The sequence below is a fragment of the Poecilia latipinna genome, unplaced genomic scaffold (assembly GCF_001443285.1).
Source record: "Poecilia latipinna isolate Pla-1442-1.1 unplaced genomic scaffold, P_latipinna-1.0 Scaffold249, whole genome shotgun sequence".
Taxonomy (NCBI): Eukaryota; Metazoa; Chordata; class Actinopteri; order Cyprinodontiformes; family Poeciliidae; genus Poecilia; species Poecilia latipinna.
Genome location: NW_015112865.1, coordinates 356884 through 373721, shown reverse-complemented (window position 1 = coordinate 373721; position 16838 = coordinate 356884). Strand labels below are relative to the sequence as shown.

The following is a 16838-nucleotide window of genomic DNA, read 5'->3' as shown; positions in this document are numbered from 1 at the left end:
AAAAAAAAAAAAAAAAAAACAGAGTATCGTGTTTGTGTTTGCAGGGTGCCAGAGAAGAGAGTCTGCATTTACTGCGGACTTTTTACAAGGTAATTACACAAACTACAAATCTCAACAGCACACCTTTGAACCGTGGGAATACACACAATGTTTTATTATACTAGTGCATTCGATTAAAGACTTGTATCATCTTTATATGCTTTGGATTCCCAAAGGATTATTTTCCATTCTTTCATTCTTGATTTTGTGTTGCACAATGTGACTTCTGGTCGCCGAAACAAGAAGCATTTAGTATTTGGCCACCAGTATTTCAGAGAAATTGATCTTGGAAAAAAAAAAGGAACAACAAAATTTCTTGTGTTGCGTCCAGATTAATCCGAGAACAGCCTCATAACAGAAACTAAGTGAAAACCTCCCAGTTTCCATATGATTAGTCGGTTGGTTATAATTGAAAGTAACCCGATCCTGAGAAAAAAGCTTTGTCTTTGCCTGCAGATCAGAGTTAGTGTTGGTATTTTGTTTGTTCTTTACAGTTAAATGTAAAGTTTCATCTTTACTTTCACTTTTTATTTGATTCAGTCTGGATATTGTTCTGCAATCACTCAGATGAGTTGCTTTTCTTTTTAAAATGAAAGTTTTCTTTTGGTTTGTTTCTCTTAAAAAAAAACATACTAATTGCAGTAAGCCTGAGTTTTTAATAATTAGGTCTTTGCACCAATTTCTGTTAAATGTTACTAAAGCTAGAGAACTTTATCTGATGTAATCTGGGATACTTTTGGAGAACAGTGGCTTTCATTGTTGCGTGCTATCAACATTGCTCATCTTTGTGCAATATTCCAGTCATAAATGCTTCATGACACTATCACTGTCTGCAGATCTGCAGATGGTCTGACTTTGACTGACTTTGATTTGTCTAATCACAATTAAGTTACTGATTTAAAGAGTATATATCATATCTTGTCAATCTTCAGTGCCAGAAATCTATAAAATCTTGCAAGAATAAGATGTAAATAAATAACTTTTGGCCTTTTTATAGCTTTTCAAAGCTGATTTAAAAAAAATGCATGGCTATTAAAGCAGAAAAGAATGAACATAGAAGGGGAGAATGTCGCTTTACCACCTGGAGACTTCATACCAATCACAGAACAGATCATCTTCTAGACAAAAAAGCCATTCTGATAGTAATATGTGAAACGGGGTGTGTGTCGGCTGAAAGAATAAATGGAGCACTTTTCCTACGAAGATTATTCATGCAGGAAATGTGACAAATTCTGTGAAAATGTTCCAATTCAGAGAGCGAGGAGAAGGAAACAAGCCAAGCCTATGAAAAGAGGACAGAAGAGAGTTGTTGTTACAGCTACTACAGACTGTAAACAACAAGAGGCCTGAGGCTGCTGCAGTTGTTGTTGTTTGAGAGCTTGAAGCTTATTAGGGGGGAAAAAATAACTTTTTCTCAGGAGATGCATCTTTTTAGGTAGTGGTAGTGCATCTATTCTATTCTTTCATCTATTTAGTGGAATCACAGATTCCACTAAATCAGTGATTGCTGTCCCACCATGCTCCTTATGTGAAGTTTTAGCTGCAGCTTATTTTCCCATTGTATTTTAACCAAATGAATGAGGGACTGTATGGCTGCAGTCTGATTCTATCTGTATTTTAACTTCCATTTCATCCACCATATGTGTAGCTTTTGTTTAGGGACTTTTTAGGGCCAAACTTGATGCTGTTGTGGGAATTTATAGAATTATAGTGATGTAATGGATTATGTTTGTTGTCAGATAGCCACAGTATACATTTAAATTCCTGAGTAGGGTTCTGGTTTGCTTGCTATCCGAGCTTCTGAGCTAGACAACTTTTCTCCTGCCCTTCACTGTATGATGTCAGTTTGGACCCGGAGACTTGTGCTACCAGTTGTTTTGTCTTAGATGGGCATTGCGTGATGCACCCATATCACATTTATGCAGTTTAATCATAATGTCATCATTCTTAAACAAACTTTCAGTTGTGTTCTTGGTGGTCATGTGATCAGTTTTTTTCTTTTACACTTTTCTACATTTCAGTTTTCAGTTCAGTTTTCAATATATCGAAATTGTGAATGTTATCGTTTTTACCTTATTCTTTCAAGAAGGGGAATGAATGTGTCTAATGCTCAGCAGTTGGTTGAAAACAATCTGCATGAGGTTCTTCCTTGTTTCTGCGTAATATTTGAAAGGTGTAAATTTAATTTGGAAAACACTTTGACATTGTCTGTACCTACTTAATCCTTGCCGGGTTCTGAATAGGAGGTGGAATATACCGCTGTTGATGTAACATGGTGATTAGATGAACACGTACTTCTCAGTTTACATATAAACAAGTAACTTGGTGTTCCTTGGCCTTGGCTGCCCGGAGGTGCTTGTTGAAACAATTTGTCTTCTGTCCATAATGTTCAAGTTTAGATGCGTCATTTGAAAGTTGTTTTCCAGCTGCCATGCTTAATTGAAGTGATAGATTAGCGTCATGTTTTTTTAGAGGAAGAGACTTTTTTTTTTTTTTTTGGTTTTGGTTTGACATTCTCTAGGTCTGAACTTGTAGTTACCCTTACGATCCAAAAATCTCACCTTGTTGTGCTATTGACTAATTTCAGAGCAGATGAGGACCAGCAGCAAGTGATCTGTATGAGGTGTTTACTTCCATGACATGCATTTAGACTGCATTCATTTTCCATTTAATTTTCTGTTGCTACAGAAAATCGACCAGGTTTGTTCATTAAACTTTGTCACCAAATGTTTTCTTGTCTGTGCAAAACAATAATGCAGTCCAGCCTCCAAAGTTTTGGGTTGCATAAAAAAGGTGGAAATGGCTAATTGTGTTGAAGTTGTTCATTCCATCTCAATTTGAGGCCAACTGGTAAAAATAAGGACAAAATTGAAAATAAATTATGGGCAGAATCTCATTTTAACAACTGCAGATCATTCCAGATCGTATGGAAGAAGTACGGCGTCTCAGTGTTTTTTCAGGTCCTTCAAAACTGATTTTTCATGGGAAACCGTCAATAAACATTTGCTTTCATCTCTCGATAGTCTAATTGGTGTTTTTTATACATTACATTTGATAAAAATGTTATTTAAAAAAGGCATAGGCATTCTTTTCAAATTATTTAAAAAATGTACGGGACGAACACATTATGTAGTTTAAACACAAAGTACTGCATAGCTGTCAGTTCAAGATGTATAGTCATAAGTACAAAAACACTTATCTTCAGTGGATGTATTTAGATCTGATGCTTCATAAATATGGCTGCAAGCTTAGCATTTTAGCATATTGATGGCTTGATATAATTTATAAATGTCTTATGACTTGTGTTTTCACATAGCTCCTGAAGCAGCTTTCATGTTTGTTTTTTGTCACAGGGTGAAGAAATCTTTCTGGACATGTTTGAAGATGAATACAGAAGCATGACAGTAGGTTAACCTTCGTAGTTCCGCTAATAATGCATTCGAAAAAGCATCATCTGGAAATTAAACTTTAGTTTGGAGGTGTTTCTTGTCACTCATCGTGGTGTTTTTCTCGCAGAGTAAACCTCTGAATGTGGAGTACCTAATGATGGATGCCTCCATACTGCTGCCGCCCACCGGCACCCCTCTGACGGGGATCGACTTCGTAAAGAGGCTACCTTGTGGAGACGTGGAGAAGACCCGCAAGGTTCGTCAACACAGACGCGTCCGCATACAGGAGCTCAGGGCACTGATTGTTACATTCCCAGGAAAGCAAATCTTAGATTTTTCTCATAAAAAGTCTCTTGTTTCCAGTTTGTTTATAATGTCAGTGTGTTAATGTCCTTTCTGGAATTTTGTTTTTCGAACACCAGCTGCGATTGCTCCTTCAATATATTCATCTTGGGTTTTGTCTGGCCCCTCTTTGTTTCTCTTTCAGGCTATTCGAGTGTTCTTCATGTTGCGGTCATTGTCACTTCAGCTTCAGGGAGAACCAGAAACTCAGCTTCCTCTGACCAGACCTGAAGACCTAATCAAGACAGATGACGTCTTAGACCTCAGTAAGAGTCTCACACTCAGGCTTAGCTTTAGGAATGATGTCATTAATAAGTTGAAAGTAAGTGAAATCTGACCTCAGAGTCACTCAAGCAAATATAAATTGGTCTTCCTGTAAAGAGGGGACTTTTTTAGAGTTTCCTGCACTCCACAGTTAAAACGCTCCGATCTGACAAACCTCTCGCTGATTTTCTCTGCTAAGGTAAAGCGGCCACTCTAAAAAAGAGTGCAGAGTTTACAGATGCAGTGTGCAAAGATTATAACCTGAGCAGTTTTCTTTCACCCTTCACAGGTGTGTTTTGGAAAGTCGTGGTTAGCTCTGCAGCTGCACAGTAATGTGAACCAGTCCTGGTACTCTGGTGGTTCACAAACTCGTATAACATTCTTATATTTTGGCATTTGCATTTCTTTGTTTTGTTAATGTTGAACATAATTGAACGATAACCTTAGATTATAAAAAAAATTATATCTGTCTTTACTGTAAAGCTGGTGGTTTTCTTGTGATCATTTACTATAGAAACAATTTTCAGGGTCAAAGTTCATCTTTAGCTTCATTTTGATGTTCTAACCTAATTTTATGGCTTATAAAAACACAAATATTAACTATTTAGATTTCTCTTAATTTATATATGTTATGTTATTAAAGTTAAAAAAAAGTAACAATTCCTCAGGTTTATCAGTGTAATAAACCAAAGCCGTTACGGACATTTACAAAGACGATGCTAAAATTTCTGCTTTTTATGTTTTTATTGGTGTGTTAAAATAAATGACTGCTCTGAGGATCCTGCTGCATACTGTGAAGGAGAAGTTACCTCTGTCATCAGTTTCCAAAGCTAGGAGTCTCGACATGACCATAATGCCAAAAGTATTTATATCCCTTAGACATTTCCGTGTTTTTTTTTTTTTTGTTTTGTTTAAACAAACTTTATTTTATGTTTTTTGGGAGTGGAAGGATTTCATTAAACAGACCAACACAAAGTAAAATATTTTGAAGTTGAAAATTAACTTTTCCCTTTGTTCTTTCCAAAACATCAAAACACTTTGCTGCACATTTGTATTCAACCTCTTATGTCGACACTTTGCAGCTCTTCTATAGCCACCATGGCCTTCTTGCCTGCCTTTTTTATTAGTACTTTCTACCTAAGAAATGTCCAAAGGTTTGCAGTTCTGCCTTCTCTTTGTTATATATATTGAACACTGGTTAAACGTTGAAAGCTTTGTTTCCCGTGAATGCTCTTACCAGGTGTTGCTTTGCAAGAGTTTTCAACAACATTGGGATTGTTCCATCCCTTTGACTTGTATCTACTCGCACATGTCCATAGATTTGATGAAAATTATAACGAGCATACAGATTTCTGCTTTGAGGATCCGTTTTGAAGATGCGTGGCTTTTGTAGATCTCAGGGTTTTCTTTGGTAATGGTGACTGTGCAATCTGTGTCGTATGTAGGTAGCGGTGGCCTTTAAATGTTATGTTATCTGTGGTGAGTCAACTAGAAAAACATGTCTGGTTGCAGATTGTGGTGTCAACCTGTTGTCTGATAGTTGTAACAAACCAGTGACACAGCAGAGCGTTGTCTGTCGCCACCATCTGCTTTATCTTTGTCCGTTGGCAGTTAGACTAACTTGTAGGTTTTACATGTTTATGACTGGACATGATTAAAAGATACCGTCTTAGGACTTTCCTTATTTCCTTTCTGGAAAAGGAAATAAGATAAAAGGAAAGACTTTTGACAGAGAGATAAAACATTGACCAAATATCTCACGTCTGTTTTACTTTCATCTCTAACTCAGTGGCTGAAACTCTTGTGTTCTGATTTTTCCAAATGCCAGTCGAAAGAGGCTGTGGCAGATCTGGGTTTTGACAAACCTGTGAGGTGTCATGTGGTTTGACTTCCTGGAATTGATGTCACTGAAAAGATGATCTTCAACCAAACGTGTAGTAATAATGACTCCCTGAGTTGCAAACAGTTGATTTAAAAAAAAAAAAAAAAATTTGCTTTCCTTGTTTGACTGTATTTGTAAGCTAGGTGATTATCTAAGAACACATTCTTAGTAATTGCAGGCGGAGGGGGAGGGTTTTTCCTGGCGAGTGGGAAGAGTAACCTCTTCAATCTCTCACCCACAAATGTTTTTCTGACCATTAGGTTGCCACCACCTACATTCCACCTCCTCTTCTAATAACATTTGAATCATGGAGCATTTCTTTGTCTCGACAAGTTTGGGGAGTTTTGGAGGTGAGAGGTGCCGTTTCATTTTAGATCTTACCAAATTTCTAAAGGTTCAGGTCAGTGTACTGTTTCATAAGGCAAACAAAGTAGCTCAGACAGCTTTATTGTAACTCTCTCAAACGTGAACAATCTGCTTAAAAGATAAGTGGAGATTATTTATTTCAGATTAATATAAAGTTTGAAGAATTGAACCCTTCTATAGAGAATCACTTACGACATTTAAAGGGAGGGTATGAGGTACAGTTGGTATTTTTGAGATTTATATTATCTTATGATGTTGTTCCCTCATCAAAAATAATACCTTGAGTGCTGCTTTGATTCTTTTTCATGCATGTTTGAGACATCCTTGAATCTCCCATGGCAACCATTTGGGGTTGCTTTTAACCACTTGCTCTCACAAAGCACCGCCTACTTACCTAAAGCTCCTCCTCAGAGCTGCAGTCCCCTGCTGCTTCCCCACACAGATCCTCCAGACCACCAGCAGCAGCAGCAATTAGGAAACACCTATGGCTTATCGTACAGATTACTTTTCATTCTAAAGTCACTAAGAACGACTGTAAACAGCATAATGAAGGAGCACTGTTGTGATGACGTGCTGAAGACAGAGTGTTTTTAAATAGTAGGAGTTTGTTAAAGAAGCAGAAGCCAATTTCAAGGCAACAAATTATAAAGTTAATTTTCTTTTAAGTTATTTTTCATTCATTCACAGCTTTTTTTACAACAAGTATAACAATAAAGTAACAGTTACTTATGGCATTATGTGCCTGTAAGACACTTAATACAGTAGACCTCACTCTGTAGTCTTGTTGGTCACTCTGTTATGATTAACACGCCCAAGTTGATCCCACAAGTTTTTAGTAGCGTTGAGGTTACGACTGCGGTCAGCCGTTCCATCCTCTCCACTACCAGATTTTTGAGGTAGTGTGATAAACCTCACTCTGTGAGGGGTGAGAAGTGAATTTAGTCCTAAAAGTTGAGGTGTGAAATCTCCACTAGTTGAAGAATCTCTTCAGTGTGTCTAAAGTGCCTCCAGTGACGTGGCTGCACCACTCCACTCTCTTTGGCAGTGAGGATTTTCTAACCATTAGTGTCATAAAGCGTTATCGGTTCACTTTGTTGTTGTAACAAGTTCCCTTATTTTCCGTGCCAAGTACTTGTTGAACCTGGATTACCCTTACTTAATAGGGGTAATCCACAACTTTGTTGTGATCATGCAACAAAGTTGTCATAATGTATTCACAACAAGGTTGTGAGCACATTACGACTTTGTGATGAGTTGCTTTGATTGCTCGAGAAAGGATGAGCTGTACAGATACTATGTTTGTGTGAACTTCTGTTGTAAAAGCGCCTGATGTCATGTCGACCTTTTATTTCTCAGAAAAAGATTTTGTATATTTCTAAACTACTTCCTCCTTCTTGGAGAGTGAAGATGTCAAATCATCATCTATCAATGCATGGAATTGTATGTTTTACTTTTTGTCATGGGGTTGCTTCCTTGCCAACTTTTCGTGGCAATAAAAAGACTCATGGAAACAAAGATACTATCAATTAGATGGCTCTAGATTGTAGTCGGAGCAAGCCGACCACTTTCTGTCAACGCTAAAATAAGACACTGGGGGGGTGGTATGGTTTTTTCCCCATTTTGTCAGGGGACTGAATCTGTTGAACTTCCCCTAATTTCTTTTGACCATTTAAATATTAGTATACCCTTGTTACCATTGGAAACCAAGGACTATCTCTCCTGGTGAAGGTACTTTTCACGGGTTTCTGCTTCACTAGGTGGCATTCAGTTCCTGGCAATCCCCTTTGATCTTTAATCACACCACACGTTTTACAAGCTCATGCATGTCTGTGCTCCACACCCCACCGGTCTAAGTGGAAACACTAAAACAGTAATAAAAGTTTGTCTCGCTTCCTCTGTTTGTACACTGGCGAGATGAAATCTGATCTCCAACAACTTTTTGTACGGTAAAACAATTGAATACTTTGGGTGGAGGATCAACAAGGAGCAAGATGAGAAGGAAGAGAGAATTTAATCTTGGAGTTGTACACTAGCTGGTTTAGCCGGTTTACGTTTGGAGAAAGTTGAAAGTGGGCGATGTGTCAACCAAAACCAGTGGTGTCAGATCGGGTCATTTGCAGCTTCACTTTGCTGGTTTTGTGGTGCACTGCAGTAAATAATGCTCATATGTGGGCTTATCAGTTCTTGTTGCTCCTCAGCATGTGGGAGGAAAGCATCTTCTCTGTCCTTTTAAGTGCATCGAGCCGTCTGGCTGCACTGGCCCACTATGCTTCTGTCTGGGGTTTGCGTACGCAAATTAGCACAGCATCATAAAGTCACAATACAAAATATATATATATATTTTACTTTCAGTAACTTCATTAGCCCTCGTTATTTTGCCCAAAGTTGTTCCAAAGAACAGGATTGTGTTCCAGTTATAGAATTGAACAGAAGCAGGCTTTGTCAGGCTTTGTGGGTTTATTGTCCCTTAGTTTATATTTTCCTCAGCCCTTTTCAAATGTTTTGGGGGTTTTTAATGCATAGGCATAGGACCCCTTCTTCCCCTCTACCCCCAGGTTTTTCAAATATTTTTATTGTAATATTAAAGTTTTCCCTGTAAAAATGTGATCAGTTCTCTAGAACAAGTTAAATTCGTATGTCACAGATGTGTCGTATACTGAACTTCTACCCAGTGGCTAATTTGTGACATCCCAGATTAGCTTTTTCTACTCTGAACACAACACCACAGTGTTCAGAACACAACATTATAAATTGTCTTAACTAATTCTAAATAAAACTTGAAAGCAGAAAAAAATGGCAACAAGAAAAACAATGTTACTTATCTTTATCTTTCAATCATTTAACAGGTGGTTTCAAGTGTCCATTTGACTGTACATTGCTGTCTGTTTCAGATAACAGTGACTTGATAGCATGTATGGTGGTTAGCAAAGATGGCAGCCAAGCTCAGAGGTTCCTCGCTGTAGATGTGTACCAGATGAGTCTAGTTGAACCAGAAACCAAACGTCTCGGTTGGGGAGTAGTCAAGTTTGCCGGCCTTTTGCAGGTAAGAGAAAAGTAGTTGTTGTTTTTATTTGCTTTTTTTTTTTTTTGCATCTGTTTACAAAAGTCTTTGAAGTTCATTAAATATTTTTAATTTTCCCTAGTTTGTAGGAAAATTATAATCGTGGACAATCCCATAGATATGAGTCATTTATCGTTTCACCTCACAAATGAGTAAGCTAATTTGAATAATGAGGCATGCTTTTTGGAGTTGGTGGATTAAGAATTGAGTTTATTACACATCTATTCTTATTGAAGACTAAAACTAGCCTTGAGGATTTTTTTTCTTCAGAAAAAAGGAGAAAACCTGATTTTTGAAGCTTAACATTTGCAAATAACTCAGACATCACGCCAAAGTTGAACAAGAAACGGGGGCGTTCTTGGATCTATAAAAGTTCTTCAAATTACCCATTTTGCAGTTTGAAATTGAACATTCTTCACTGTCTATCTTCCTCCTCCTTTTTAAAGGACATGCAGGTGTCTGGCGTTGAGGACGACAGCCGAGCTCTGAATATCGTCATTCATAAACCGAGCTCCAACCCTCACGCCAAGCCCCTGCCGATCCTGCAGGCCAACTTCATCTTCGCCGATCACATCCGCTGCATCATCGCCAAGCAGAGGCTCGCCAAGGGTCGCATTCAGGCTCGACGCATGAAGATGCAAAGGATCGCAGGTGAGGAACGAAGCTCAGGAGGGAGTCATTATCCACAGTGAAACAACATGGGCTGAAAGGCGTCTCACAGGACAAGTAGCCAGGAATCCTGGAGCAGCATAAAAAGCCAGAGAACACCATCCAAATCGCAAGGTATGAGGATGGCAGCATCAGGTTGTACAGGTGTTTTGCTGCAGCAGGGACTGGTGCACTTTGTAAAAGGGAGCATGATGAGGGAGGAAGATATTGAAGCAAAACCCAGATTTTAACAACAAAACCAAAGTGCAGAAAAGATAACATGCCTTGGTTTACAGAATACAAAATAATGGACAGATTATGTTAAGTCAAAATAAACAACTATATTATTAATAGTCGCATTATATGGGGCAGGTGTGTGAAAGGGGAGAAGTCGACTGTCTTTATAGGGAAACAAGAAAATCCAAATGTTATATAATGAAGCTGTACTATATTAAAATGTACTCAATGTATAATGATCAGACTGTTTTGCGGTTTGTGTCTCTTTTTTGTTGTTTTGGATGCTTTTACTAATGATAAACCAAATAAAAGGAGAGCATAAGGAAGTACATTAAATAAAAGAATCTCAAACTTTTAAATATCCACAGCAGAAGGATGAAAGATGGTTATATATTCAAAACATGCTGTACTTATCTACTAATACAGTTTCACAAAGTGTAAAAAATTAATCATTAGGTTCTCATTAAATTAATTTTATACAAAGCAGCTTTCTGTTAAACTATAAAAGTTTTTTTCTGGACCTCCAACATCCATGATGACTATCAAACATGATAAAAGCAACTAAAAATGTATATTTTTAATCTCTGTAGTTCACATATTGCACTTTAGAGCATTATTCTCTCCTCTCTGTCATAATTTGCTTTTATTGGCTCCAGTGTTCCTGCCTGTTAATATAAGGAATCTATTTGTACTGTAAACACAAATCACTTTACCCAGAAGTGATTTGTACTTCCCCTTACTACGGTCAAATTCTTCAGAAATCCACTCAAACCCAACAAAACAAATAGATGATCTAGCTTAGTTCAGCAAATTGAGGAGGATGTGACGCCTACAAGAACAACCGCATCTTGAAGCAACAGTTTTGGATTTTGTTTTTCCAGCATAGTCGCATAGAAACAGCTGCGCATTTCTTTGCAGTCCAGTGAAAAATACAAATGCATCCTTTTTCCGACGTAGGGAATTAGCCCCTTTGCCGTGCCGCTGTCCCACATGTTTACACTGTTCTCTCTTTATTCCTCTCCCCGTGCGTTCAGCTCTGTTGGACCTGCCGGTGCAGCCCAGTGCTACGGAGGTGTTGGGTTTCAGTCAGACAGCCAGCGCCTCTCCCAGCGGCCTGCCGTTCCGATTCTATGAGCAGTCCAGACGAGCGCCCATCGATCCCACTGCAAACAGAGCAGTATTTGCTTCCGTCGACAAAGTACCAGGTGACCCACAGACGCTTCCGTCATAGAGTGCTGAGAATGAGGAGGATTGTTTTTAAAATGTTTAACTCTGACTTGCTCTGAACTCCAAATAAGTGGAAATCAGTTTGTGATTTGATCTGCAGCATCAAAGTAGAGTGATAATGTTCCACCCTGCAGGCATGAATTAGAGGTTTTATGCAGAATCACTGCTCTGCAAATTAGAGCTGGAAAGTCCCCGGTTCTGGGCTTCATTTGATGCAGTACAGTGTAAATAGTATTTGAACCCCCTTGAACATTTGCACATTTTATCACGTTACAACCACAAACTTCAGCCTGAGATAAAGCACAAAGTACGACATAGCTGAAGTGGAAAAGAAATGAAGCAAGATTGCTTTTTTTTTTTCTTTTAAGTTTTATGCAAACAAAAATCTGAAAAACGAGTGATGGTGATTGCACACAGATATGGTGGTGATATTATATTGTGCAACTCTTTAATGCTGTAAATAAGTCAGACGAATTAATGTGAGTCTTTAAAGTTGGATGTTTTTTTTCACAGAAAGTTTAACTACAACAGTGTTTTTTTCTTTGTGTCTGAGCTTAATGAAGGAGCAAATATATTACTGCAGATGCTCCCCCAGTATTTTAACTTCCCTTCCACCCACATGTATGACATGTTAGGCTGAAGTAAGTTCTTTGGACCAACATGCTGTAAGAGCTAATTTTAGACAGACTGGATTACACTCTTGTGAGAGATTTAAAAAAACTCACCAATTGTGTAAGACAAGTGAGTAAATTAACTGAATTTTAAATGATACCTTTTTAATCATAGTGACGACTCAAAAGTACCTTACACTACAGGATTTGTGTAGTGATGGGGTGGCTTAAAAGTTCAAAGGCTGCTCAGATGGGGAACACAAATAATCTGAATACTGCCAAAATGCATTTCAAATTTTAGGTTTTTTTTTTTTATTCCTTCAAGGTTTTATTCTTAATGCAGCTCTCAGCTCACCACAGTGCACTTTGAAATATCTCGGTGTGTTGCTGGTTTGTTAGATCTCTTCTAGTATCAGACACTATTCCTGACTTCCTCCTCCTCATCTTGGATCTGGAGGTTTTGCTAATGCTACTGTTGTCTCTTGAGGATTTTGTGTGTAATAGTAGAACTGGTATGTGCTACAAGTCTGAACGTAAAGGACAAAGTTGTAAAAATGAGAATATAGGCACCCTTGAAAGGCTTCACAAGTCTGAGCAAGTGGTAACACACGCAATGTAAACATGTCTGTGTGTCGCGCCCACTGCAGGTTTTGCAGTGGCCCACTGTGTGCCCCAGCACAGTCCCTCACCACTCTCCTCCCCGTCGCCTCCCTCCAGTGGGAGTGGAAGCACAGGACGATGCGACTCTGTTACCGCAAGCACTACATCAGTTCAGAGCCCGTCAGGTAACACACACACATGCACGCACACACAACCGGATCTCTCATTTCATAAACATGCAGACAAGCTGTGAGATGCACTGATTGGACGTATAAAGTGACTCAATAATTTTAGGAGAACACATTTTTACAGTCGACATTGTGCAGATATAATTGAAGCGACTCGCTTGGAAAGAGTATTTCTACTTCACTACGCGTCGTCTATACGTGGCGTACTCATGTCATGTCTCTGGTGTTTCTATGGTGACTGTGCAACCCACCAAAACCACAATAGTTCTTGGTGGTGTGACATTGTGAAAACATTTCTGTTCCCATGTCATATATATGCCTGCATGTGGTGCATGTGAGAATGTACACACATACACACCCAGTGCTGCTTTTTTCTACTCCATGAGCTGATTGGTTTACGATGCAAACAAGCAGTAAAGCTGGGAGAGGATGTGGATAAACCTACTGTATGCGCCTTTCAAACAACAAGTGTATTTACAACCTGAGAAGACAAAAAAGAAAGAGATTTTTTTAAGCTGTTAAATTACTCCAACTATGAACTTGAAGGCAGTATTTTCAGAAGTCTGTCTCGTCTACTAACGCCACCCAGTCACGAGTCCCCGTATCATCAGGCCTGAACTCGCACACCATTTATTTTTTGGCTGTTGGATCATCTGATGGGTATTTTATCAGGTCTCTTTGCATGTTGAGCTTGGTTCACACAAGGACTTTTCTGTGTCATGATACGACGCCACAAACCTCCGTTGCTGGTTCCCTCTGGGCATACGGAGGCTGTGTGCCCTTAGAAACTGGATGAAGTTAAATCGGTCTCTGATCAGGCGGTTTACTTTTATTAGGTGCTTTCATCGAGGCCAGAAGTTGTTTTGTTTGAAGTTTTAGATTTTTCCTCAGAACAGTTGCATATTAAATTTAAGGAAATATTTCATGTGTTGGGACTAAATGTTGTATTTTGCACCAGAAACATCCTTCCTCTGTACAGTTTCTGTAGATGATTACTAGTTTCTTCACTAATGACAGACCTGAGGAAAAAAAAAAAAAAGAAGAAAGTCTCAGTTCGGCTGTCTATCTTTTGTCATACTCTAGATGATTGTGCATACTTGGAGCACACCCCGTCCTCATCTTCAGGCGGTGAAGGTGAAGGAGGAGGCGGAGAAGCTCCCTCTACTCCCTCAAACCTGGTCCCGGCTCCAGCCCTGGCACCGAGCCTCACGCCGGCCTCCCAGCCCACCATCTCCCTGCTGACGGACAGCAACGCCGACACGTTGAGCGTGGAGTCGCTAACGCTGCTGCCCCCCGCGGACTCCCCGCACCTGCATCCGTACGCTGTGACCCACTCCCTACAGAGACCTGAAGCCTCCATAATGGAGGAGGAGGAGGAGGAGAGAGAGGCTTGTAGGGAAAGAGAAGAGGAGCTGCAGGAAGAGGACGGCTCGCTGATGGACGAGACGGAGACGGATGCTACGGTTAAGGACGAAACTACTGAAACAACTGACTTGATCACACCCACCGACGAAGGACCCGACGGAGCAGACCAGCAAGGTGAGGATGCGTCTCTAGAGGTGGAAAGAGAGAGCACAACAGAGTCTGTGGAGACGACACACGCCGAAACAGCAGAGTCACCTGAACTGGATTAAACAGCCTCACATTTCTACGTTCTCACACACACACACACACACAGAGTGCTGTGCAGCATGGTGGGTGGACTGTCCGGTCCTTGCTGCAGTGTGTTTTCATGTCAGCGTCCACGGGGATGTTTGGGTGTGATTGTAAATAGTCCCAGGATGCATCGGGAGGAACTTCCTAATTTGTGTTTGCACATGAAGAAAGACACTTTTTTTTTTTTCCCCTCTCAGAGAACAAAGACAGACATCGGTCAAAAGCCCAGAAAGGCTCAAGCACATTGTTTTCTGAGCACTCGAGTGTGTCTGCTCAAGATTTATCAAGCGTGTGTCGAGACACGCAACCAGCAAACATTTTTTATTTATTCTAATTGTTCATCATTCATGCACCACATACTGATGATCAGAGCAGGTTTCCCTCATTTTCTGACACATTTCAGTTCACATAAAAGGGCAACAGTGTGCACTGCTGTACACACACACACACACACACACACACACACACACACACACACACACAGTCTTGCCTTTTCACAGCATCATGTCAGAGCTGTTTCTGCCACCCTGAATCAGACTTGATTTTTCTTTTCTGTATGGAAAATAGTGTGAAGGAAGGTGATCAGGAGCAGCTACTTGTTCTCAAATTAATATACGTCAACATGGTGTTCAACTTTCACTCCATTCATTTGTAGTGGTCTATTTTTAGAGGCGAATCAAAGAGTGCGCTACAGTTGAATAAAAACAGCATCTCAGTTCATCCTGTTATTTATTTACTATATCAGTTTAATTAAAGCCAAGTCTGTGATTAAAAAGATAGGATTGTAGTTTTTATCCTCTAAATATCTGGGTTTAAACGGACGAATGCTCTGTAACATCCCTAAAGACTTTTTCTAAGTGTGATTGCTTAGAGAGATTTTTCTCGTCTTGTCTGGGTGATTGGTTAACGCTGTATTCTTCTTCTTCCTCAGAACCCATACGCTAAGGTCAAACTGCTCCTTAACTTCCTACTTTAATCGGATGAATGAAGCTGTACTACTGCAATAACCTTAAAACTAACCAACATAAGGAGAGATGAATGTAACGTTTCTCTTTTCTCTCGATTCATGTTCGTTTTCAACTTCAGTTTCCATTTCTTTAGAACAAAGCACACTTGGGCTGTTTAAATCTCTAATTGATCCCTTCTTACTTTCTGTTGATTCCCATGCTTTCTTCATTTTCTGTGCCATCAGTACACAATGTAGGTCTTAATGCTTTACTATTCTTTTTTTTTGACTAAATTCAGAGCAATACTGTCTTTTATGGTCTTTTATGTCTCTTAATCTTTTCATCCTGCTCAGCAGAATGAAGATGATGATGATGGTGATCACTGAAGAGGCGCGGCACGGTTTGTGGAGTTGAAGGGGGGGTTTAGGAGCATGTCATCATGTGCCTAAAACCAATGAAAACAACCACAACATGCCGTTGGGACCCTCCATTGCTATCTGATTGTAGTGTGTGAGTGTGTACGATATGTTTGTACGCTCTGTAAATGCTCCGCGCTTTTAAACTTGTAAGTATTGTTAATGAATTAAAAGAGAGGAATAAAGAACCGCAATAAATTATTCTACTTAACAACAGTCGTGTGATTCTTTGCAGACGGGATCTGTGTGAGTCTAAACCTCCAAAAAAAAAAAAAAATCATAACTTAACATTTTTATCTCGCAACGTACAACCTTGATTTGTTTGTGGCAGGTGTTTTAAACTGCCACCTGCTTCCACCTCATTTCTCTGCTGTTTTACGACTAGATGTGTAGACCCTGTATTTTTCTTCCTGTGTGAGATGGGTAGCCTGCCTGGAGCTGCGATCTTGATGTGGCCTCCATTTCTCTGCGGCTGTTGGGGCCCTCAGTCATCTTGTGGTCTGTACGTGTTAGTTTTTATCGTGGTTCCTCTCTCTTCAGGGAAGTCTGGTTGTGTGTGCGTAAACGTGAACAGGTTCCTGGTACTGAAGCGATACCGTGTGTGTCTTCTCTGTACTGAACCACAGTCACAGCATGAATTGAAGTTGTTTTTTTTTTTTCTCAACTGTGGAGATCACAGACTGATTTGACTTTTTTTTCCCCCTCCTGCACTGTTGTGCTTTTGAAGACTTCATGTACGTCACTACCTTCACATGTGGCAACTGGAGGTATGAGCTGTTGACCGAAGATTTTTTTTTGTTGTTGTTGTTTTGTTCACGAGGTTTTTATGCTTCGTGAAAACATCCGTGTTTGTGAAACTTTTAAATTCGAGAATATAGCACTTCTCTTTGCACATAAACCAGTGTAAAATAAATTAGTAGTAATGTTTTGCATAAATCTAAACCTTTGTCAGGCTGTGCTGCTTT

General features: G+C 39.5%; 1 protein-coding gene across 8 annotated transcripts in view; it reads left to right on the top strand.

Moving 5' to 3' along the window:
- The window catches only part of clec16a (C-type lectin domain containing 16A), a 40802-nt gene extending 24715 nt beyond the window's left edge, over nucleotides 1–16087 (top strand). For 6 of the 8 annotated variants that reach the window (XM_015032755.1, XM_015032753.1, XM_015032754.1 and 3 more), the window contains 9 exons: nucleotides 45–89; nucleotides 3393–3443; nucleotides 3556–3684; nucleotides 3916–4036; nucleotides 9174–9325; nucleotides 9790–9994; nucleotides 11263–11433; nucleotides 12714–12851; nucleotides 13938–16084. In XM_015032755.1, the coding sequence (XP_014888241.1) occupies nucleotides 45–89; nucleotides 3393–3443; nucleotides 3556–3684; nucleotides 3916–4036; nucleotides 9174–9325; nucleotides 9790–9994; nucleotides 11263–11433; nucleotides 12714–12851; nucleotides 13938–14488 (1563 nt within the window). In that variant the 3' untranslated portion in view covers nucleotides 14489–16084. Of the gene's footprint in view, nucleotides 1–44; nucleotides 90–3392; nucleotides 3444–3555; nucleotides 3685–3915; nucleotides 4037–9173; nucleotides 9326–9789; nucleotides 9995–11262; nucleotides 11434–12713; nucleotides 12852–13937 lie in introns of all 8 variants that reach the window. The other 2 variants (XM_015032758.1, XM_015032759.1) reach the window with 2 other exon arrangements.
- Nucleotides 16088–16838: the final 751 nt, after the last annotated feature.